Genomic DNA, 25,987 nt, shown 5'->3' with positions numbered 1-25,987 from the left:
GCTTCTAATTTGTTCAACAAATGGCTTATCACTCCTATTTAACATGCTACTAAACACTGTTATGTTGATTCCTATTAAGATTTTGTGATATAATTTTCTACTTTGAATGAATGTATTATTTCTTCATACTGCCTTGCAAGAGGCTATTAGAATGTTTCATTGAATAATTTTGATAAATTGGAAATATTTTCACACTACTAGGAACTACTTTTTTTTTACTATAGCCAGAATTGCAGTCACAGAACCAGAATTACTTATTGTCTAGATCTCTTAAGATCTTGTACTGCTTGTTCTTTCACTCCTTGTATTCATTGTTTGCAATTTATGCTTTGAGGTGGTTTTTGATCCATTTTTTTCTTTTGTGAAATCATTTCTCCCTTTAAATCTGATTTTTTTTTCATTCACTATTTTTAATGAGTATTTTTGACCTTGGTACATGAATATTTTCAAGCGTAAAGCAAGTGCTAACAATATTTTTCATGCATTGATTTTTTAGAAGTGGCTGCCTGCATATTGTTTTATTTTAACATGTTTACAAATGAAGAGGTAAAATTTCAAAATGAGAAAAAAAATCTTCAGTTAATACTCATTGTTTTGTATCAGATCAAAAGAAGAAACCTAAAATATAAATATTAACACTGTAAATAACATAAGAACAATGACAGAAAAAATGCATTATTGATATTTTCTAGAAAAATAAAACTATATTCAAAACCACTACATTATATTTAAATCTAGTCCATCAAAATGCAATGATCATATGGTTTAACATACTGTTATAATGAATTATATGGGAGATAGCACTTAGACTTATATATCCCTCCATAGTACTTTATTTACAAATATGAGCATATTGCTCTCAACAAATGGGGTCCTCATTTTACCGATCTCGGAAGGATAGAGGACTGAGTCAACTTTGAGCCAGTCATAATCAAACTCCTGGCAGTGAGTAATGAGTTAGCCTGAAATATTGCATTGTAACCACTGAACAACCACAGCTGTTACCACAGTAACAGACCTTATCAGTTCCTTACCATAATTGCCAATCCATGAGCTCCCAGCCGAAAAGCTACAAATGAAGTTCTGGCAAGCAGTCTCTGTGGCACGAAACACAATGAGCCAAATCTTCAGAAATCCAAACTGTTGTCTCCTATGACCACCACTCCCCTTTCCTTCTATTTATTCCCCAGCCAGGGAGGGCCATTCAGCATCCATGTGTGCCTTGCTTCCCGAGTCAACTCCTTGTCGTCAGTTATTCTCCTCTCCTAACAACTCTGCACATAAGCACATCCTGAACAGGCCCCAATTGTTCTCCCTCCCACTTAACTCAGTCTCCCAAAGGCAGCTGCCTCTCTAGTGGCTGGGAAATGTTGAACAGCCTTGGCTCTATCTCTGTGCCTGACACAGAGCATCCATCAGAGCCTTCCCCAGACTCCAGAACTGGCCCAAGTTCCTCCTCATTGTCCGAGTCTGCCGCCAGCTCTGCTGGCAGCTGGCAGGCCACAACACTTCCTAATTATAAGAATAGTTTAATAGTGCAATCAATTATCACAGTAAAGTGAAGCTGGGTTCTCTTTCATTGTATATATTCAAGTGGAAGATTGGCAGCCAACTCTCTGTGATTCTTTAATTTACTTACCCACAGTAAATTGGTAGTTGAATTTGATGACTTAAATGGAACTTTACATCCATAGGATTCAGCTTAGCTCTTTCAGCCAGATCCCAGTACTATGTTCATTTTAGACATGGTAACTCTCTGATTATGTTGTTTTATCTCAATAAAAGATAAAAGTATTGTTCCTAGACTCTTTACAAAGATGCACTTTATCTACTACAAAGCCTTTTTGCTCTGCAAATCACAAAATCTGGATAATCTGGTTTAATGAAGGATTAAATTAGATTGAATGGATCAACAGTAGAGATACTAAAGATAACTAGGAAATTACAGATCAGGCCATTCTACAACAGATAAAACCTTGTAAATATGCCTGAAAAAGGCAATATCAATACTGCTTATAAAATTTAGGGCCTAAAAGGTAATGTGCTATTTCTTCTGGTATCTCACATCTGTAGCTGAAAGAAATAGTTCCTTAAGCAGACAAGTTCTTATAAACTAACCTGAATAATCTAAAACATGTCTGGCTGTTTTTAATATGCAGCTCATGTTTATGGCAGAAGCAGATATTATCAAAGTTACTTAACCTGATTTTCATGGCAGAATTGCTTTTTTATTGCCAGGTAGTGACTAATGTGTATTTTTATATGTCTAAAACCTAGCATTTTGTTGGTGTTAAGGGCTAGAGTTCTTTTTATCTTCTGTGTTGCGTTAGAACATTTGCCTTTTGTGAATAAATGTGCAAATACTTGTCTATCCAGCAGCTTTTTGGAGAAGTTTTTTTCAACCTTCCTCCTTGTGATCATTTACAGAAATATCATTTAATATTGAGTCAGCTTTAGTGATTTTCAAGTGTGATATAAAGGCAGTGATTATGTTAAAAATGTTTGAATAAATGGGGGTTGGGCTTAGTCATTTTTCTCATCCGAATGAGCATGTCAGCAACCAAGGGGCTTGGGGACAGGCAATCCTCAGCCGTTGTTGAATTGCAGAGATCACCTAGTAAATTTCATATGGCTTCCAGTTTATTTGATGCACTGAACCCAAATAATCTTGAAGTTAAACATTAATTTCCTGGGAAGCAAATGTCTCAACAGTGAATAAATCATGTGTGGCATTTATAGCAAGAAAGCAAAGTACTTCAAGCCAGAAATGCTTTAAAGCACAAAACATATGGCATTAGCATCTGATATGGTAGCGATGCAAGTAAGCTGGTGACTTTGGAAGGGATTAACCAAGCAGATTAAACCTTGGAATTTATTAGATCATTGCTGTCCAATCTGTACATTTTCCAAATGTTTGGGTTCAGGTTGTAAAATACCCAATCATCAAGGCCATTTTTAGGAATTCTAGAAATTCAGTCTTCTCTGTCTTTTGGAACACCATCCCTGAGATCTAGAGGGATCCAACTCTAATAGCTTTCAGAAAGCTTTGAAGAGATGGCTTTCTTCCCATGCGGTGGCCAGGACTTTAAGGCTCTGGATACCTCAACAGATTGTGAGTTCTGTTCTCCATTTCTTCTCATTGCATCCTGTCAATATATTGTTTTTCTGCTTTGTTTTTTGTTCATGGAAATGAATGAACTAGTAAATGGGAAGTATGTGGGAAAAATCCAAATACCAAAATAACTGTGGATCTTAATGATTAATTTGACTACTTTTAACAAAAGGTATGGCAGTAGCTGATCACTTGAAAAACCAAAGAATACTTCAAATAGATCTTCTTGTGTGACATCTGGGTAATAGTCCCAATAATCTCTTCCTAAAATACATCACACAGGCAAGAGACAATCTGTAGAATTGAAAACAGTGCAGATCAGTTTTGAGAATAAAGTTAGTTTTGGATGCCAAAGCTAATGTTGTTTATTAATTAAACAAGTGCATTAGAACAATTGAGGTTCATTATGTCTGCTCTCTGTTTACTTCTCTGCTTTAGAAATACATTTATACTTCTATTCCATATTTATAGTAGCTTATTTGTTGCAAAATGGAAAAAACCTCATTAAATCTTTGAAAAATTCTGAATAGCTATATAGAAGTCACCTTTTTGGAATCAGTGTAATTTAGGTTTTTTTAATATCTGAGCTCCCAGTGCTTTTTTTTCTTTTTCTCACAGCTATAAAATGTTTAAAAGGACACATTTAGAGTTCTCTTCTGTTTAAGAATCTTCAACGCATCCTGGGGCCTCGCAGAGTAAGATGTACAGTATATAGAGGCCACTCCTGAAATTTTGGAAAACCCAGATTGAAATACACTTAAATTATGGCTTTTATGTAAATTGCTTAAATAAGTGGAGATATAAATATTATAAACAATATTTTTTTTCTTTTCCTCCAGGAAATGATTTGTTTCTAGTAGCAGTTCATGAACTGGGACATGCCCTTGGATTAGAACATTCAAATGATCCGACTGCCATTATGGCTCCATTTTACCAATACATGGAAACTGACAATTTCAAACTGCCTAATGATGATTTGCAGGGAATCCAAAAGATATATGGTATGCTCTTTTTTAAAAAAATGCATAATGTGAGAAAGGATTATTTCAGCTGTGTACACTGAGATATCTTTGCATACATGGTCAGTTTCATGGAAAGCTGTCAATCAGCCTGCAGATTGACATGCTTAAAGCTCCTTGTGCTCTTACGATTCCTGCAGTGTTCATGGCAATTATTCAGAAACTAGCTGCCATTACTTTAGTATTAGTCAGTTTAGTTCAACCTAGTCTAGTCCTGGGATTTTTGTAATACTTTTCCATTCAAGTAATTGACGAGGTCAAATACTATGTCACTTCCTTGGGGCCAATCAAGATCAGCTAAGTGCTGCCACGTATTTTGGCTTGTGGTTCTAGTGAAAGATACAGTGAACATGCAAAAAAATGTTTGTTTATTAAGCTTGGAGGCCCACTTGGAGGCCTCTTAACATTATGCCTTAGGTCTTCTAACTGTAATATTTTTGGCAAGTGCTAATATTTTTGGCAAGTATGTGTGTGTGTGTGTGTGTGTGTGTGTGTGTGTGTGTTTGTGTGTGTTGTATTTGTGCTGATAAATAAATAAAGGGAGACTAGTATAGATCTATTTCAAGCTATTTAGCTCTCATCAGCTAGCCATACCCTTACTGGGATTTGAACCTGGGCTGTATTACATATTAGGCAGATATCTTAGCCACTAAGCCACAGGCTCTCCTCCTTATCAGCTGAGCCAGGGAAATAGGTATGTATTTGTGTTACAACCCCTGGTATGCCCAAATATGGGGGGGGGAGCTCACTGAAGCAGGCTACTTCAGCTGACTGCTAGCTGCAATTTGGCAGTTCAACTCTCACTGGCTCAAGATTGAGTCATTCTTCCATACTTTCGAGGTGGGTAAAATGAGGACCCAGATTGTTGGGGGCAATATGCTAACTCTGAAAACCACTTAAAGGGGGCTGTAAGAACACTATGAAGCGGTATATAAGTCTAAGTGCTATTGATATTGCTATTAATCTTACAAGTTTTCTTTCTCTTTTAAAGGTCCACCTGACAGAATCCCACCACCAACAAGACCCTTGCCGACAGTACCTCCACATCGTTCTGTCCCTCCAGCTGATCCTAGGAAGAATGATAGGGCTAAAGCTCCTCGCCCACCCACAGGGGATAAGCCCTCCTACCCTGGTGTCAAACCCAATATCTGTGATGGAAATTTCAATACTCTAGCCATTCTCCGCCATGAAATGTTTGTTTTCAAGGTAGGCGGCCATTCTTTTTTTTTTTTAAATTATTAGAGCGAGAGAATGCATCTTCGCTTTTTCAAAAAAACAGCTCTCATTCAGCTTCTGAGCTTTCTTGCTCTTTCCAAGTCCAAGGAGACATCTGAATGGCTTACATGTTTAACAGAGAAAAGGCTGGAATGTGCTATTTTGAGGAATGAATTAATGTCAGCAGGAAGTTGCAATGCTTCAAAAATGTGATGGTAAGTAAATACTGAATGTTATGGAGAGATAAAAAAGGCATAATTCAAGTCATGAATAGAAGCTAATAGGGATGATTTGGTTGGGAATTTAGCCATTTCCACACTCATTGCTATTATTGTGTTTTCTGTAGAAGGACCCTGTAATTTAACTTTATAATTAGATCAGACACTTTATAAAAGATACTTGACATTGTGTTGTGGTTGCCTTGATACATTCTGAGTGGAGGCCAGTGTTAAAAGGAAAGCTTTGCAGGTGTTTTAAGGCTTTTTGTTATTGATATTTCTGAATTGCTTTAATTTTTGTTTGTTTGAAGATGGCACTTATTTTGATTTTAAATAGACTTCAGTCAATATTCAAAGACAATCAAAGCAAATCAATTGACTGGGACACAATAATGATACAGCATATTTTCTTGAACGATTTCCAAAATGCAACAGGGCCATAATTTTAAATGAATTTTTCAGGATATTTTGATACAGGTTTTCAAAATTAAACAGAGGATATGACATTCTATTAGCTTCCAAACATGCGTTTTAATTATATATTTTCTTGAATTAGCTGTGATTTAAAAATATATATTATGTGAACATTTAAATAAATGTGCTTCTAGGGTACACAGAGTCTTTTAACTTTTCTTAGAAAATATATTTATAGAAACAACATTTAAGGATTAATAGGATAAGTGTTCTATTTGTTGGTTTGTTACCTAATGGGGTCTTTCTCATTATATCTGCTGTCCTCAGAGCTATACAAAGATCAAGATAATTCAAAAATATCAACCTTGGACTAAGCTCTAAAGCATAGAATACGACTGATTCAATATGAGATGTTCCTGTGACTTCATAACTGAATTACATTTCCTATAGAAAAGAAAGTGTATACAAGGGATTTGCATGTAAATTACATCTATAATACAATGAGGAGATGGATAGATAGTTTAGAATTTTATTGACGTTCATTGGGACTCTCAGCAAATGATAAGTTGGATCAAATTGTAGTCAACAAATTATACTGACATTTCTTCAATGTAATGTTGGGCATTGTGATCCTTCCAAATGCCAATACAAAATGCCAATACAAAAACAGCCCTCATTCCCCAGAGGCCTTAGGGCAGCGATAGCGAACCTTTTTTGGCTCGCGTGCCAGAAGTGGGGGGAGCGCGGGGGGGTCGTGTGCGGGCGTGCAGCACCCATAATGCAACGCGCAATCCCCCAGTGCGCATGCACGCACAACGCCCCCCCCCAATTTTTACATGCTTTTTTCTCTCTCCCCAGGCTTCATAGGCTTTATAGGAGCCTGGGGAGGGCAAAAAGAGCCTCCCCCGCCCCTCCCGAGGCCCTCCGGAGGCTTCAGGGACCGTTCCGATTTGCTCGGAGGGTCGTTTTAAGCGCTCCGAAGGCGTCAGGGAAGCCTCCGGACGGTCCCTGAAGCCTTCGGAACGCTTAAAACGACCCTCCGAGCAACCCGGAAGTCACTTCCGGTTTGCTCGAAGGGTCGTTTTAAGCGCTCCGAAGGCGTCAGGGAAGCCTCCGGACGGTCCCTGAAGCCTCCGGGGGGGCGGGGGGCACTTTTCGCCCTCCCCAGGCTCCTATAAAGCCTCTGGAGCCTGGGGAAGGCGAAAAATAGCTTTTAAAAAGGTGAACTCAGCTGGCCAGCGCGCGCATGCGCGCTGGCCAGCTGACAGGGCAGCGCCTCGCATGCCCTGACAAATGGCTCCGCGTGCCACTTGTGGCACGCATGTCATAGGTTCGCCATCACTGCCCTAGGGCACCAACTCTCAGCATAAGGAAGACCTGCCCAAAGGCAGAGGGTGCTAAGAATCATCAGGCTGCCTTTAGACACAGGAGCAGTCAACATTTGAACAATGAAACTATACACCTGTATAGGGAACAGTAAATATAAAGATTGCATTTTAATTCCTACTGTATTTTAGAATATAAATTACAGAACATTTAATGAAAATATTCCCTAAATTAGTCAATCTAGTCAGTGGTTCTCAACCTGTGGCTCGGGACCCCTTTGGGGGTCGAACAATCCTTTCACAGGGGTCGCCTAAGACCATCGGAAAACACATATTTTCGATGGTCTTAGGAAATGAGAAACCAATTTTGTGATTGGGGGTCACTACAACATGAGGAACTGTATTAAAGGGTCGTGGCATTGGAAAGGTTGAGAACCCCTCATCTAGATTAACAAGAGAAACCAAGCTCCATGAATATCAAACATTTTTGTAGTGTTTCTTGATTTGCTGGCCAATTTATTAGGTTACTTAAATTATATATTTGGAAAAAGCTCTCATTAAAAAGTGTTTTTCCTAGAAGATTCGTCCTCACTGACATCATAAGTCTTCACTTATTCAAGAATCTAAATCTATGAGACTATACTACAATGTAAAGGAAGATTTCATATCCAGAAATAATCAAGACTGTGTATTCTTTCAGGGCTCATTATGAACCAAATACTTCATTTAAATAGGATGACATTTCTGTAATGATTCTGGGAATTCTTTTTTCCTTTGCTCTCATAATGTACTTTTCTCATTCTTTTCCTTTTACTCTTTCATAGAATACTTGGGAACACTAAGGTAATCTTGGAAGAAAGTTTTGAAGAATGATCTCCTCTGGACCCACGTTTTTTTTAAAAAAAAATCAGAAATAGAGATAACTATTAATTTTCTCCCCTTTGTTATCATTCTTTTGTCAACAACACTTAGACATAACCTTTGAGAACTTTTTACAAATTATCTGAAGTTTCTTCCAACATTGTATTGACAGTGTTGTTTAAAAAAAAGCCATTTGAAGTAATATTTCCTATCACCACCAGCAGCCAGAACTATAATCGGCATCTTTCAACTTTAAAGAGACACTAATATCATCCTGTGAGTCTCCTTCCTGATGATGCTCTGACGTTCTACCTTTAGGCTTTGTGTGCACTGAGAAGTAGAATTGATGGTCTCTGTCTTATCAGATATCTGAGTCGAAACTACCAGTTTAAGTCTGGTGATGACAGGAAATAAATTAATACAGGGAATTGGGAAATTAAAAGATTTTCCTCTCCCTCTGATCAATAGAGGAAAGGTCTCACTTATGAGAGGACTCATGAGCACCAATGAAATTGTCAATTGATTATGCCACTAGAACTTCAGGTTTTTCGGATATGATATATTAATTGGTCATGAGAGATTTGCTACACAAAAATACTTGAATCCAGTCCAATGAAAATAGTCCAGGAAACGAAGCAACTTGGCATTTAATAATTTGAAATAACTGAACATTATTTAACAATACTACTTAGTAGAATGTATAACTTCCCCTGATAACAAAATGAATAGATTCTAGATAATTGATTCATGGTTACTTCATTTCGTTTCATGGAAAAATGTCCTTTATGTATTCTTTTTCAGACAGAACTACCAGCTTTTGAATAAAGCCTTTGTAATATTATGATTTTATTTTTAATACCCTATGGCCATCCATCTTTGTGAATGAAGTGAAAGGTTAGGAATCTCATTTTCTAACTTGACATTAAGCAGGATATTAAAATTCCCAGCCATTTGTTATGCCGTTCATCTTGTAAACAATAGAATATGCTCTAATTTGTTTTATGCCATAGGAATTATTTACTACATCACTTAAATAAATCTTATTTTCAGCCTAAAACTGTGGTTTTAGTTGGAACGATCAGCCATAATTTTGTGTAATGTCTCCCTTTTAGTTATGAAACCAAAGCTGTAACTTTGATACAGACAGTAATCATTCATCTAATCTTAGAAAACTCTATTCATGTCTACTTAAAAGTAAGCCCCACTGAATTTTGGTGGAACTTATTTCTAGGGAACGGAGACAAAAAAATGACAGATTGCATTGCACGTAGTGACGTACAGGCTTCTTTCTGATGTTTTATTTATAATTCAATTCCTCTTCAGAAACAAAAGCATTCAAAAATAATATGCAATAAATAACATTATTTTTACAACTTTTTCAGATAGTTTGTCAACTGAATATTAAAACTGTATGTGCAGCACTTTGGAATCAGAAAAAAAAAAGATTTCAGAGCATACAGAGGTGTAAACTGACCACATTCCTATAATTCCTTAAACCAATCATGTGTTTTCATTGGTAACATATGATCTCAAGAGTAAAATGTGTTTCGTTTTAGGCAATGTTTTTCAAACTTGGTAAGTTTACGATGCATGGACTTGTTAGATGGGCGTGTTAGATGTTGATTTCTGGGAGTTGAAAGCCTCACATCTTAAACTTTCCAAGTTTGAAAACCATTGTTTTTAGGCAACACATGACCACATATTCCTAAGCAATGTTTTGCTTTCAAGTCCTTAATCTCACCTTCCTTAATGAATATTATATTTTGTTTTATATTAATTCTTATTTTATGTGCCTAAATAGATAATTTAACAAGGATTTTTCTCCCTTGTAAAAAAATAAATTACTGAATAGTTTGACTACTCAGCTGATACTGAAAGTTGTATAGAATGCGGGGCTATCAAACTCCCAGCCCAAGGGTCGGAGGCATCACGTGTTGGCCATGCACATGCCCATGCCCATGCCCAGTTTAGTGATAAGGGAAAAGTCCCGATATGCCACGGGATGCCGCCGTGATGACATGAGTTTGATAACCCTGCCCTAGAGGTATTGCTGGAAATTATTCACAAAGTGAAAAATGCTGGTTATTTAGATTATTTTGATACACAAAGACAGCAAAACATTGGTGGCATTCTGATGTTTAGCCATCTATCTAGGATGTATTAAAAACTTTGAATGAAGTATATGGATTCTGAAATAAATTGACTATGAAAAAATAAGAGAACTAAGCAGAGCAATGCATATATGCTATCGTTTACTTTTCAAAATTACAACTTTCACTTATTTTTGTGGTGGATAATGTGTTTAGAATCAACAACATAATGAAAATGATTAAAACTTCAGTTTATGTCTTTCAGTTGCAATGTAAGATACAACCTACATCTTAAAATACAAATTTTGTTACAAGTAGTGTATCATTAGACATTAGTACGAAACGAGCTATGATGGCATTCAGTTTATACTGAAGAAAAAAAGAAATGATTATGGCTATCTTTGGAAATACTGAGTGGATCACTGGCTATATAGTAAGCAGATATGTCTTGCTTATTTAAATGCAGGCATAGGATGAGTTACCATAGTAGTTACGTAAACTTCACTATATGACCCTATTTTCTTCCTACTTCTGTAGCTTCACTTGAGTGGAATTCTTATCTTGACTGTAATTATGAATCATGACTAGGAAGGAATATACTTCCTCTCTCTAGATGATGAAATATAAGCCTATAGACTTAATTTTACTTCTTGTTGTTTCTTTAATGGAGTGTGTGTGTTATTTCATTATTTTTTCTCTCATTTTAAAACTATGCCAGTGCTTTTTCTTCTTCTTAAGCCACTACCTTACTATCCCATCCTTTTCACAAATACTTACGTTGTGTTAGTTTTCCCTACTGCAAATCAAGCATGTTAGCATTATTACATCACAGTCAGTTCATACTTTTTTATTCTGTATTATATGTCAATGTAATAGCTGCATATAAAGGATGTGGTGGCTCAGTGGCTGAGACGCTGAGCTCGTCAATCAGAAAGGTTGGCAGTTTGACGATTCGAATCACTAGTGCCTGTAACGGAGTGAGCTCCCACTACTTGTTCCAGCTTCTGCCAACCTAGCAGTTTGAAAGCATGTAAAAATGCAAGTAGAAAAATAGGAATCACCTTTGGTGGGAAGGTAACAGTATTCCGTGCGCCTTCGGCGTTTAGTCATGTGGGCCACATGACCACGGAGTCGGTCTTCAGACAGCATTGGCTCTTCGGCTTTGAAACAGAGATGAGCACCGCCCCTAGAGTCAGGAATGACTAGCACATAAGTGAAAGGAGAACCTTTACCCTTTTAATAGTTGAATGTTCAGTTATATTTTCAGAATAAAACAATTAGGAAAGGAGAAAGAACAAAAATAGAGTATGAGACATTATAGGCCAATAATGGGTATCCATTAATTCAGTTCATGGAATCTCTAAATATGATACAAAAGTAAAATGTGAAGCTACATAACAGGTGTGGCTTTGATGCCATAACTGATGTCATGCATTTATGAGTTTCAGGGCACTGCTCACCACACAATAGCCAAACTTTATTCAATTAAGGTCAGAGGCACCTTTCAGCCAATAGAGAAATATATAGGCAGAAATATTTATGATTGTCTTGTTCTGTTTTCAGTAAAAAAAAAAGTTCTATCTTCCTGATAAAAAATATTATGTAGACCAGCGGTTCTCAACCTGTGCGTCAGGATGCCTTTGGGGATCGAATGACCCTTTCACAGGGGTCGCCTAAAACCATCGGAAAACACATATTTTTGAAAAAATACGGAAAACGTAAAATAATTTTATTGTTGGGGGTCACCACAACATGAGGAACTGTATTAAAGGGTCATGGCATTAGGAAGTTTGAGACCCACTGATGTAGAGTAAAACATAGTGAAAGTTGTAGTGTAGTGTTTTCTTCAAGAAGCTGAAAACGCAGCAACAGATAACAGATATTTCTTTATTGAAAAGGGGCTGCATATTAACTTTTATTACATTTTAACTCCATGTGAAATGTTTTAACACCGACAGAAAATACATGGAATGTTGATGAGCTCTATGAAAATGCACTTTATAATACATGCCACAATTGCTTTCATTGCAGTGAAATTGTAGCTATTCTCACCACTTTCTATTCATTAATGTAAACTTTGGGCAAGTAATTAAAATTGCAGTTCAGAGCATTTAGAGCCTTATTAGATAGAGAGGAAGAAAGTATTAGTGAAACAGATGAACTAATTTCATGTTAATGAATATAACTGATTTTTAACCAACCTTTTAGCAGCTTCACTAAAATGGAATGGTATATCAAATGTCTGCTGAAGAATGAAAAGTGCTTGACATTGGAGAATTAGGAGTGTCAGCAGCATTTTATGGTAACTTCTAACATACTTTTTAAAAACAGTCTCATAATTTGTGCAAGGTTGTTAGTATAGTTGTCCAGTAGGTATAGGATACTTTTGATCAAAGTTGACCATGTCAGGAAATGGACAACACAAGGATTATAGGACTACTGGCTTTTGAAAGAATTTTCTAAGCCTGAAAGAGTGTCCCATTCTCCCCTGTTATATCAAATACAATCAAAACAGGTTCATTTGGTATTACACATTTTCTCCTTTCCTTAGATTAAGTTGTTATTTACTTAGTTTACCTGCTCTTTTATTCCTTTATCAGTTATCCCTAAGCTCCACATCAGTATTTCTTTGAAATATCATATGTACAAGTGTTTTGGCTGGGTAATTTTAGGTGGAAGTCCACACCTCAAAGTTGTTAAGGTTGTGATAGATTGTAGGTGACTTTTGGTATATGTGATCTTTCAATAGTACCATGAAACATATCTTCAAGTACTGTAGATCATGAAAAAAGGAGGATTCTAATAGTGAAGGTTGGATATGAGATCAAAGCTATATTAAGAAGCACATATTTTACATAAAACAAGAAATAAACAATTTAGGGATATGCATTAGTATAGCAAAATAATTGAAATATGATAGCTTGCATGTAGAATAGTGCTTTTCCAAATTGAAAGGCTTTCTTAGCCCAAAAGATAGGAGAGGACCATATCTACTGCAGGGATGTCAAACTCAAGTCCCGGGGGCCAGATGCAGCCCATGGGTTGCTTAGATTTGGCTCACAGAACCACCCTGGAAGCAGCAAAGGACTGGCCCGTGATGCCTCTGCCAGCGAAAATGGAGCTTAGGAGGGTGTGCAGCCCTCCTTAGCTCCATTTTCGCTTGCAGAGGGTTGCAGGAGGTCATCACAGTTGAAAAGGGAACTCATGAGAGCCACAGGTAGAACTCCCACGCTCCATTTTCACTGGTAGAGAGTTGCAGGATGCCATCACAGCTGAAAATGGAGCTTGGGAGTCCATTTTCGGTGGCCAAGTGCTCAGGCCACCACAGGTGCCCCCGATACAAGTGATATTGAGCTGGCCATGCCCATCCCAGCACCCCAAGGTCAGATACAACCCTGATGTGGCCCTCAATGAAATCGAGTATATTAAATGAAATGATTTTTTAAATTTATTTCCTTAGTTTTGTGCACTCTCCAGATTAAATGCAGTTTAGAACATATAAAGTGTCAAAGAATAGAAAACCACTCAAAACAAACCAAATTTCTGTATATGACTGTGTCTTTGAACAGTTAGATTTGATCCACCTGGGGTTATGTGGGGGGGGAGAATTTCTTACTTTAATCCTAGGTGAAGGCTCTGATTTCAAGCAAGATCTGAGTAATCATAATTTAATACGTTTTATTACATACATTTTCCCACAACATTGAAAAATGTAAAAGTAATCATAATGCTGTTACATTTACCCAGGTGCTGGCTTCAAAAAGTTTAGCAAGGAGTTCTCTGCCTGGTTGCTGGGTGGGTGTGGCCATGGCTGGCGTGGCCTCGTTGGCTTCCTACACCATGGTGGGGGGCCATTTTTGCCCTCCCCATTCTCTGGAGGCGTTCCTTGAGCCTCTAGAAGGACAAAAATGGCTTCCCCAGGCTCTGGAGGCCTTCTGGAGGCTAGAAATGGGCCCATTCCAGCCTTCCTGAACTTCCAGTAGGTCTATTTTTCATACACCCTGAGCCTCTGCGCACGACTTTCACTTACCTGTATCCCAAATATGCCGTGTGGGGACTCCAGGGAAAGGAGGGGTGGGCGGGGCCAGCCAGGAGTGAGATTTGGGGGTTCTCTGAACTGCGCAGAATCTTAGCTAGATGTTCTCCCGAACACCTGTTAACCTCCAGCAGCCCACCCCAGCATTTACCCTATTTTCAACAACCTTGGAAGATATATTTTGCTGAAGATATCTCTGTGGGAACTTAAACTTGAAGAATATGCAGTAACATATTCACTGCATTCAGTGTGCAGTGATAAAATTAACAACATTTAGTCACAACAGAAGTTTTGACCTGTTTAGACTGATCTACATGGGACTGCCTTTAAACACCACTAGGAAACTTTATCTGGTCCAGAATGCATCAGTGTTTGGCAATGGGTGGTGGAGTGGGGTAGCTTTATCCCTGTAACACCTTTGTTACATAAGCTGTACAACTTGCAATTCCTTTCTTGGTGCAATTCAAGGTGCTGCTTATCACTTTTAAAGTCCAACATGGCACAGGGCCAGGTTATCTGCAGGACTACTTTGTCTTTTTTCTTTCTTTTTTGTCCTACCAGGTTAGATAGGGTGGACACACTCTCGTTTGGGATAAGAGACTATATTACTTAATGCCAGGTTTTTGCTGTTTTACATCTATTTAGTTTTTAATCTATTTATATTCTTCATTATGCTTTTATTTTCAATTAAGAGTCACTTCAGAAATGGTTATAAATTGGGTGGCTATCAGGGATGGGTTTCTACCAGTTCTAACCTCTTCTATAGAAGAGGTTCCACAAACCTACAGTGCCATTTAGAACCGGTTCCAACTCTCTCCCCCTTCCCGTTCACACATCATCAAGATGAAGAGTGAGAGGAGGAATTCTGGGACTTGAAGTCCACAAGTCTTAAAGCTGTCAAGTTTGAACACCCCTGGGGTTTTTTTCCAAAGGTTTAGGGGAGCAAGGGTCTTGTAACTTGACGGCTTTAAGACTTGTGTGCTTCAATGCCAGAGTTCCTGAGCCAACATGACTGGAGGAGGAATTCTGGGAGTTGAAGTCCACAAGTCTTAAAGCAGTCAAGTTTAAACATCCCTGGGGTTTTTTTCTAAAGGGTTAGGGATGCAAGGGTCTTGTAACTTGACAGCTTTAAGACTTGCGTGCTTTAAATGCCAGAGTTTCTGAGCCAACATTTTGGTTGCTAAGCAAGAGCATTGTTAAGTGAATTTTCACCACATTTTACAAGTTGGCCATGCCCACCCAGTCACATGACTGCCAAGCCACTCCCATTCAGTCACATGGTTGGCAAGCCACTCCCACAAAGGAGGCCACACCTACAGAAGAGGTTCTAAAAAAATTTGAAACCCACCACTGATGGGTATATACATGTTTTAAACAGATAACCAAATTTAAGCAAAAATGCATACTATATATTTTACAACAAGGCATATGATTAAGAGGGAAAATAACCCAGTGAGAACAAACGGATGAGAAAATGGAAAGCAATGTCTGGACAAGTGTATAAACTACAGGCAAGCAAATGGGACCACAAGCAATAATAAACTGCCATTTTGGCTTGGTTCCTGCCTGGTGCTCAGCTTAATAGCAACATTGCTTAAGAGCAAAACTTGGCTTTTAGCCTGGATCATATCAGCAAACTGAGTTAACCCTGTGCAGTCAGTATAAGAGGCTATTGCTGGAGAATTATAGTAGCATGCTACAATAAAGTTGTCTAATGGATAAAGTATCAGTCATCCTCAAAATAACTCTTTATTCAACTTCTGCCAGTATACATCCATATCTATTGAAGATCAAAGGTTAGCTAACATTTTATTTGTGATAGCTCTACATTCCAAAGATATACTGATCAAATGCAAATCTCACAACATAAATCTGTTCCACAAACTGATTAAAATTATCCCTTTGGCAGGAGAACCAAGAAAGCATAATTGACAGAAATAATTACAAAAAAATCTCAGCAAGGAATAATTTTAAATTACACTGAGACATCGCTCCATTTTTTTTTATCAGAAACAAGTGTTATCTTGTAGTATTAACAATACATACCAAAGGGAATAATTGCAAGAACACTTCAAGCACAAGGCTTAATTAAAATTTCTTTTTGTTACAAAATGATAGCTTTTCAACTAATTTAGGTAGACATCTTGAGAAACATTTGCAAATGCTTCTGAAAACACTGTAATCTGTGTAAATAGCAATAATATTTAAGAAACTGTTCCTTTGGTTTCTTATTGAATATATTATACCTAATCATAAACATAACAAATTACTTATTAGAAAAATTGTAGCATATCTTCCAGGTGCTCCAAGTAGACCTATAGTTCATGAAGTCACCCGTTCCAGCTCATTATTCCATGGAATGTTTTCACTGTCACTATCAGTAGAGTAGCTATTAGCAGGAAGGTTGTGTTCTTGTAATATGAGGTCCAAAATGTATATGCTACCTTATCTGCCATTATTTCTAACCTAGAATGCTACCTGTGATGTAGAAGGACTCTTGTCTTTACTACATTCACAGATTCTGTAATTCCAGGTCATTGTTGCACAAGGTATAAGGAACAGGTCCTTCTTGGTCATCCCCTCAATCTCCAAAATGTCTTGGGCTAGTCAGGGCTATTGCAAGATGATTCAAAAGTTTGTGTGGCCATAACATTTGTTCCCTTCTTGTCAAGTGGCTTGACTCAGCCACAAGGGAATCACAGTCTTTGGACAAATATTCTCTTCAAACATTCTAGATAAAACTGTGGTTCATAGTTGACATTGGATTGAGGAAAACACTTAGAGAAATTTTAGGGAACATCTTTATCTTGTAGATAACTTTAAACTTTGTTTTGCTTTTAAAGTTAGTGATGGTAACAGAGCTTTCTTTGTGAGTGCCATTGCTGCATAGTCTTTCTGGGGAAATTGTGTTGGTGCTACCAGCTGGCACTTACTCTTAATATCTTGGAGCAATACTGTACATTGGGAAGCCTGAGTTAGAAAATGATAATCACAAATGACAAAACATTAGGATGGCTTTGACTTTACGGGCCTTTCATAAGTCCTAAAGACTAGTTTTGTGACAAACTCTAGAGTCCTGAATGTGTGTAGGGACCCATTACTTGTTTTGCTAATCATTGTGTAGTATGATATTTATTGACTGATCTGTGTTTTAATGTATGTATTGTTGTAATTATTTTAATTTTGTTTTTCACCCAGAATCATTTGTTTAGATGGGTGGGTCTACAAATTGAATTAAGGAATTGTCAGCTACTGATGTCAAAGTGATAACAAAAACCACTACTAATCAAATGCTAATAGTTTAAGCCACTATGTGGAAGACAACTGCCAGGGGAATTGTAATCATGCTATTGGTAACATAGTTTGGGAGACCCATTTTTTTATACTGTGTTTAGTCCTGGAATGAAGATTATTGATAGTCAGAATAGAATGGAGTAGAATAGAAAAGAATAGAATAGAATAGAATTCTTTATTGGTCAAGTGTGATTGGACACACAAGGAATTTGTCTTTGGTGCATATGCTCTCAGTGTACATAAAAAGACAAGATACATTCGTCAAGAATCATAAGGTACAACACTTGATAATATTCATAGGGTACAAATAAGCAATCAGGAAACAATATCAATGTAATCCTAAGGATAGAAGCAACAAAGTTACAGTCATACTGTAATAGGTGGGAGGATATGGTTGATAGGAACAATGAGAAGACTAATAGTAATAGTAATGGAGCCTTAGTGAATGGTTTGACGGTGGTGAGGGAATTATTTGTTTAGCAGAGCGTTCAGGAAAAAAACTGTTCTTGTGTCTAGTTGTCTTGGTGTGCAGTGCTCTTTAGCATCAGACAACAAAATGAAGACATGTTCTAGTAGCCTTCCTTCCCTTTTCTTTCATGTTTTAGAGTTTAAACTATTTCTTTTGATACCAGAAAATTAGAAGAAAGTGCACATCACAGTTGAATGAATAAAACAAAAGAAGTCTGAATATGGAATAATATCTTTAAATAGTTAAATATTAGACAGTTATGCCCACTTGATTATCAGCCAGCAAGATTACAATTCTGGGAATTGTAAACCCACTTGGACTGCTTTATACCTATCTGCCTTCCCAGATGGACCAGATGAGCTAATTTTACTTTATTGTAAATCTTCATTAGCAGAATCTTGAAAGCATGGAAGTACAAATTTCCCACCATCTCCTTTATTGCCTGAAAATGTGGCTATCCCTTCTTAGCCCTTCACCCATTAAGCAGTTGCAAGCTATGACTTATTTTATCTGACTCTTCCTAGACACTGTCTCTTCCACCATCTACCAAAGTTATTCCCACATATTGTTACAACACTTTTCAAAATCTCTGTATGAACTATCAGGTTCTTCCCCCTTTTTCTTGCCCTGGTAAATTTCAAGAGGTATATTGTCAGTCCTGCAGGTGGACCAGACAAGGAATTAATTTTTCTATATCCAGAATCAGCACCTTGAAGCCCTTGGCTGACTTTTCATGCTTGGTTTCAAAATCCCTCTGCAACTAATCAGTTTGGAGTCCTTGTAATAAATATATCTGTAACTTCCCTGGCAATCTGCTGCTTGGGAGAAAGGAAAGCTTCAAACTCTATCCATTTGTTCCAGTCCTTCCAATCATTAACATTTCCCCCTTAATGTTTAGCAGCCCTGAGATAATGTGGCCTTCAAAGAAATGAAGAAGGATTGCCAGACCAGATCTCTCTCATTTTTATGTCTGGGTGTTGCCATTCTCTTCCCAGACCTCAAATTAAATTAAAATAAGAGCTTTGGATGCTTAATGGTAGTTATAGTAGAACTAATTCTGTTTGATTTGCCTTTTCTTTACTATCAAATTTTAGAAGGTGTTATTTTTGTGTGTGATGTTATGCTCTTTTTTGTGGGCTTGGATGAAGGCAAGCAAATTACACAATAGCCTTTGGCCACCATTATTCTTTATTTAGCTATGCTTGCTTTGTTGCATTTGGAAATATTTCAAGCTTCAGACAGTTTTTCAGACAGTGTCTTTAAATGGGGTTGCCTCCAGTCCCCTAGGAACATTTATCTATTCCAACTGAATTTACATATGAATAAATGGGCAGAGGTGGGCTGCACTTAGTTTCACAAGCACTGGTTGTGAGCATTCATGCATGTGTGTGTTAGCTTTGGTCACATGCGCCCCTTTGGGAGTAAAACGGAGCTTCAAAGAAGCAGGTAATCAAGTATAGTAGGAGGGCCACGAAACTCAGCTGGGCAGTGAGGGCAGAGGGAACAAACCAGAAAGTTAGTTATAAATGGATAGCTTAGCACAAGTGTGGGTGGGCAGGCCTAGCCCACGATCAAAGCTAAGGGTTCACAGCCCATCACTGTATATGGGCATGTATACATTTGTAAAATGGTAATTGTAGGAGGTTTCAGCAGCAAAAATATTATCCATACTTGTTAATTAATCATATCCAGTCAAATATAGGCTACGTCTCTTTAAAAAGGGAAGAAAACAAAACATTAGAACACCTAAATAGAGCTTCTATACAATTTATCCCCAATTATAATTGTACTATATCATATCCCATATAATTGTACGGGATATGATATATGAATTAAAGATAGAAACATTTTATTGGCTAATTCAGAAATCTCATATTATGAAGTAATGTAAGCTAGTTATGTTTTGTCCATTCTTGAAAGGAAGAATTGAACATATGAGAATTTATTTCCGAATAGACTTGGTTAACATCCAGAACTCCATCAGAAGTCCCCATTTCACACAGTGGAACTTCTGTCAAATAGAAATCAGTAAATTTTAAATATTCAAACATTTTTAAAGCATGAAAAATACTTTGCATTACTTGGTAACTCAGAGCTGATGGATATTATTATATGAATTTTACCAATTGCAGCTGATATATATATTCTTCAGGCTGGGTTTTGGGCTTAAAGTGTGGTCGGAGCTGCTGTCTTTCTATAAATCTTGGTGGGGTGTGTGGAGTGCTGGCTTTGTTTCAGTAAGTGGAAGGATTGGTCGTGTGGTTGTATCATGATTGGTAGATTGGTGCTGGCTGTGGATCCGTTGTTGTTTTGTGTTGTAATTGCCTGGGTGGTGGGTGGGGCTCATTTGTTTACCAAGGCTTGTTTCCAGATGTCTGGTAGCAGGAGGTATCGTCACGTTTATTCATGTTGTGGGAGTGTTTCTCTATTTCAATAGCTTCCATAATTATTCTCTTGTTGAAATGCTCAGTTTTGAAGATTAACCTGGTTCCTTCAAAATTAATTTCATGTCCTGTAGCTTTAAGGTGCTGGAAAAGGGAGGAAGTTTTTTCTTTTTTTCTTACTGTGTTCTTGTGTTCTGCGATGCGTTCATTTATTCTCTTGTTCGTTTGTCCTATGTATGTTGCAGGGCAGATTTTGCATGGTATTTCATAGACTCCTTGGTTTTCTAGCTGGATTTTGTCTTTGGGGTTTCTTAAGATGTTGGCTATTTTTGGTCAGTGTTAAAGGCTGTCTTGATATTGTGTTTGTGGAGAATTTTGCTGATTTTATCTGTGGTGCCTTTGATGTAAAGGAGGAGAGTGATGCCCTTGTCCTGTTCTGTGTCTCGGTTAAATGGGGGGGGGGTCTCCCATTGGATTAGGTTGGTAATAGTTTTTCTCTAAAATTAAAGCTTTAAGCCCAAAATCCAGCCTGAAGATGGCGAGTGAGATCTCGCTGAAACGTTGCCAAGACAATCTCAATCTTACACGGGAAAAGACCCGAATACAACAAGATCAGCATACCTACACCCGTGAAAATCTATGAATACATACATACATACATACATACATACATACATACATACATACCAGTGGTGGGTTCCTACCGGTTCGCACCGGATCGCGCGAACCGGTTGAAGACCGAACCCAGAAGTAACCGGACCCGGAAGTAACCGGGAACCGGCACCAGTCCTGTCACTTTATCCCCCTTGCCATCCCAACGGAGCTCGCTCGCTCCCCCGCCCGTCCGCACTAAGCTAGCTAGCCCAGCTAGCCGCTCATTGATTGGCTGGAGTTCAGCCAATCAGTGAGCGGGCTGGAGGCGACCCGTTTAAAAGCGGGTCGTCCTCCATTTCAAAACTCCCTTCTCTTCGCTGGGAGCTTGCTGCTTCCCTCAGGTAAGCAACTAAGCACGAGGGGGGGGCGGCGGGAGGCTTGCTTCGCCGAGGAAAGGCCTCTGGGCCTTTCCGAGACGAAGCGCCGTGCTCGCGTGGACGACGCGGCCGGCGGGAGGCTTGCTTCGCCGAGGAAAGGCCTCTGGGCCTTTCCAAGACGAAGCGCCGTGCTCGCGTGGGCGACGCGGCCGGCGGGAGGCTTGCTTCGCCGAGGAAAGGCCTCTGGGCCTTTCCGAGACGAAGCGCTGTGCTCGCGTGGGCGGCGCAGCCGCCTGGAGCTTTGCATCGTCTCGGAAAGGCCTTCGGGCCTTTCCGAGATGAAGCCCCATGCTCGCGTAGGCGGCACAGCCGCCCGGAGCATCGCATCGTCTCGGAAAGGCCTTCGGGCCTTTCCGAGACGAAGCCCCGTGCTCGCGTAGGCGGCGCAGCCGCCCGGAGCATCGCATCGTCTCGGAAAGGCCTTTGGGCCTTTCCGATATGAAGCACCGGGCTGGCGTGGGTGGCAAGCCTCCGCGAGGCTAGGCCAAAAGCCCACCCCACCCCTCTCCAGCCCTAAGCAGTCTTAAACATTCTTACCTGTCCTGCTGCCTCTCTGCCTGTCTGCTGCCTGTTGCATCCATCCATCGCATCGGAGAGCTGCTGATTCTGCCTGCTGGTAAGTAACCTGGCTTTTTTTCTTTTATTTTTTAAATGTATTTTAAAATAATATTTTATTTATTGTGCATAGAATTTTTTAAAATAATTTTACTTAAAAGTATTGAGTGTAGAATATTTTAAAATGGTTTACTTCAATTTATTGTATGTGGATTCTTTTTTTAAAATTGCCTTAGACTATTTAAAAAAAGATTCTATCCAAAATAAATTAAAATAAACCATTTTAAAATATTCTATACTCAATACTTTAAAATGTATCGTGCATATAATTGTTTTAAATTGCTTAATTGTAGTATGGAAAATTTTTAATGGTTTCATTTTAAATTATTGTGTGTGGAATAGTTTGAAATGGTTACAGTATAAATTATTGCTGGTGGAATAATGGTTACAGTTGGTACAATACCTTAAAATAGTTATAGTATAAATTATTGCTGGTGGAATACTTAACAATGGTTTTTAAGGATTTTTTATTTATTTATAGAATATATTTTTTAAATTATTGTTTGGGAATTTTTATGTTTTAATTGTTTATAAAATATATTTACTACAAGAAATGTTATTCCTTTTTGCAAATGTTGTATTTGTGATGCAATATGTTGCTTTTAAGTGTACAGGTTGGTGTATGGTATGTGTCTCAAGGTGGCTTCTTTTCTATGGGCAGGCCAGGTTGGTGCAAGGCAGCTTTGCCAGATTTTGTGTGTTTCTGTGTGATACCTGGTTGTTTATGTAATTGTGATGTGGTTGCTGGTTCTGTGAGCTTCCTGGCACTGTATAATTTCCCACAATGCCTTGATGGTTTTGATTCCAGTGGCTTTGTCTTTCCTGTTCTTAGGGTTAGGGAAAAAAACTGGTTTCATCTGCAGTCTTTTGGGGGGAAATTGTTTGTGTGTGTGTTTGTGTGTGTGTGTGTTTTCCTGGCACTGTCATAGTTTGTGTTTGTGGGTATGTAATGTCCCGCAGTTATCTACACATTAATAATGATCAAGTGCTAATAATATTTCCTTATACATTTTAGTGACCTTTCCTTTCATAATTGGTGTTTTCTTTCATACTTTTAGATTTCTAATTGCTGTTTCTGTTAGTTAGCAATTGATAAAACAAATTCCACGTGAAAAAGTATTCAAAGCCTTCTTGGTTTTAATTGTCAATTTATTCATTCTTGCACATTCTAATATTTATTCATTTTCATATCTTTGTTTTTTCCACTGTTTATTTATTTATTTATTTATTTATTACTTGAACTTATTAGTCGCCCCCTCTCCCCACAGGGACTCGGGGCGACGTACAAAAGTATTATATAGCGTACAGAGGAGGTAAAAATAAATAAATAAGTTACAATACCTAAAAAAGTTAAAACCCCAGTGAAATTAACCCTTAAAACTAAAATTACCAATTAAAAATGCCCTGGGCTGGAGAGGTTGTAGTATTATGCCAGGTCAGCTAGTCGAAACAGGTAGGTTTTCAGCTTCATACGGAAGGAGCGAAGGTCGGTTGTTGTCCTGATGTCTGGGGGGAGGTCATTCCAAAGGGTGGGGCCCACTACAGAGAAGGCCCTACTCCTGGGCGCCGCCCTCTGGCACTCTCTGGAGGACGGCACCCGGAGTAGTCCCTCTCTGTGTGAGCGGACGGGTCGCAGGGATGTATGGGGCAGGACGCGATCCCGCAGGTAACTAGGCCCTGTGCCATGGAGCGCTTTGAAGGTGGTAACCAGCACCTTGAAGCGCACCCGGTAGGCCACAGGAAGCCAGTGCAGCTCGCGCAGGATGGGTGTTATATGGGAGAACCTCGATCTCCCCATAATTACCCGCGCGGCTGCATTCTGGACCAACTGCAGTCTCCGGGTGCACCTCAAGGGGAGCCCCATGTAGAGAGTGTTACAGTAGTCCAGGCGAGACGTCACCAGCGCATGAGTGACTGTGCGCAAGGCCTCCCGGTCCAAAAGGGGCCGCAATTGGCGCACCAGGCGAACCTGGTGGAACGCCCCCCTTGCCACGGCTGCCACGTGATCTTCCATAGACAGCCGGGCATCAAGGAGGACGCCCAAATTGCGCGCCCCTTCCACCGGGGCTAATTGGTCGTCCCCGATGGCCAGCGATGGCATGTGCTGGTTGAACCGGGAAGCCGGAAGCCACAGCCACTCTGTCTTGGAGGGGTTGAGTCTGAGCCTGTTGTCATCCATCCAGACCCGTACGGCTTCCAGACACCGGGACATCACTTCAACAGCCTCGTTGGGGTGGTTTGGTGTGGAAATGTACAGCTGAGTGTCATCAGCGTACAGATGGTATCTCACCCCAAAACCACGGATGATCTCGCCCAGCGGCTTCATATATATGTTGAACAGGAGAGGCGAGAGGATCGACCCCTGTGGGACCCCACAGATAAGGGGCCTCGGGTCGACCTCTCCTCTCCTGCCAACACACATTGCGTCCAGCCAGAGAGGTAGGAGCGGAACCACCATAATACGGTGCCCCCGACCCCCAACCCCTCCAGACGGCGCAATAGGATACCATGGTCGATGGTATCGAAGGCCGCCGAGAGGTCTAATAGGACAAGGATGGAGGAACAACCCCCATCCTTTGCCCTCCAGAGATCATCCACCAACGCGACCAAGGCTGTCTCCGTGCTGTGACCGGGTCGGAAGCCGGACTGGCGCGGGTCTAGATAATCAGCTTCCTCCAGGTGGCGCAGAAACTGCTGAGCCACCACACTCTCAACAACCTTCGCTAAGAAAGGAAGGTTGGAGACAGGACGGTAATTTGCTAGCTCCGTTGGGTCCAGAGAAGGCTTCTTGAGCAGGGGCCTCACCACCGCCTCTTTCAAGGCGGTTGGTAAAAGGCCCTCACCCAGCGAAGCGTTCACCAGTAGCCAGCCTCGTGAGCCCTCCCAGGAGGCCAGTACCAACCAGGAGGGACAGGGGTCCAATAAACATGTGGTGGCTCGCAGTCGCCCGCGCAACCTGTCCAAATCTTCGGTGACAACAGGGTCAAACTCCTCCCAGCATGGTCTCTCAAGACTAGCCTCGGACGTCCCCACTGGAGCACTGAGGTGGGTCCATCCCCTTTGGATCTGATCGATTTTATCCTGCAGGAACTCTCCAAATTCCTCTGCCCGGCCCAGCAATGTTGTGCAAACACAATTCCAACAGCTGTTAACATGTGTAAAATTAAATATGTATTTATTCCCTTTGAAATACAAGTAGTAAGTAGTAAGCTACTTACCTTCTGTAAGTAGCTCTTTTATTGTTTTGTGTACTTATTTTAATCTTATTTAAGTAGTAAGTGCACAAAATAATAAATTTCCTTTTTTATATCTTCTTTTTGTAGATCATTCATTGGGGCAAAAAATTCAGTGACATTGTCTTGGCCACTCCCATCCGGTCACATGACTGCCAAGCCACTCCCACCCGGTCATATGGCCGGCAAGCCACTCCCACCCGGTCACATGGCCGGCAAGCCACTCCCACCAGGTCACATGGCTGGCAAGCCACTCCCACAAAGGAGGCCACACCCACAGAGTAGGTTCCAAAAAATTTTGAAACCCACCACTGATACATACATACATACATACACACATTGTTAGGGTTCTAAATACCATGCAGAAATAAATCATTGTCCAAGGCAAAACGTCCTTAAAGGTGCAATTTATTCCGCAGGCATGTTAGCACGGCTATGGAAATTCCAACTCTGGAAGTACATCCTCTGGGTTCACCCAGTTGAAAGTTCATGATTTATCCCCACACCCACAAATCCATCACATGTTCCAATCATATTCTTCCACGCTGGCATGTACACCCATCTTCTTCCGGCCAGGTGTCGAGATGCGAAGACAAAAGATGACCTTGGCTTCTACAAAACAATGTCAACAATCCATTCTACAATCCTACTCCTTTCTATTCCCCCCTCCC

General features: G+C 39.6%; 1 protein-coding gene across 1 annotated transcript in view; it reads left to right on the top strand.

The window, feature by feature from the left end:
* The window catches only part of MMP16 (matrix metallopeptidase 16), a 184,606-nt gene that overhangs the window by 105,865 nt on the left and 52,754 nt on the right, over window positions 1-25,987 (top strand). The window contains exons 5-6 of the mRNA XM_081952437.1: window positions 3,952-4,113; window positions 5,123-5,337. Coding sequence (XP_081808563.1) covers window positions 3,952-4,113; window positions 5,123-5,337 — 377 coding nt within the window. The remainder of the gene's footprint in view (window positions 1-3,951; window positions 4,114-5,122; window positions 5,338-25,987) is intronic.

The sequence above is a fragment of the Natrix helvetica genome (assembly GCF_964273705.1).
Source record: "Natrix helvetica genome assembly, chromosome: 4".
Classification (NCBI taxonomy): domain Eukaryota; kingdom Metazoa; phylum Chordata; class Lepidosauria; order Squamata; family Natricidae; genus Natrix; species Natrix helvetica.
This window is presented reverse-complemented; position numbering and strand designations above follow the sequence as displayed.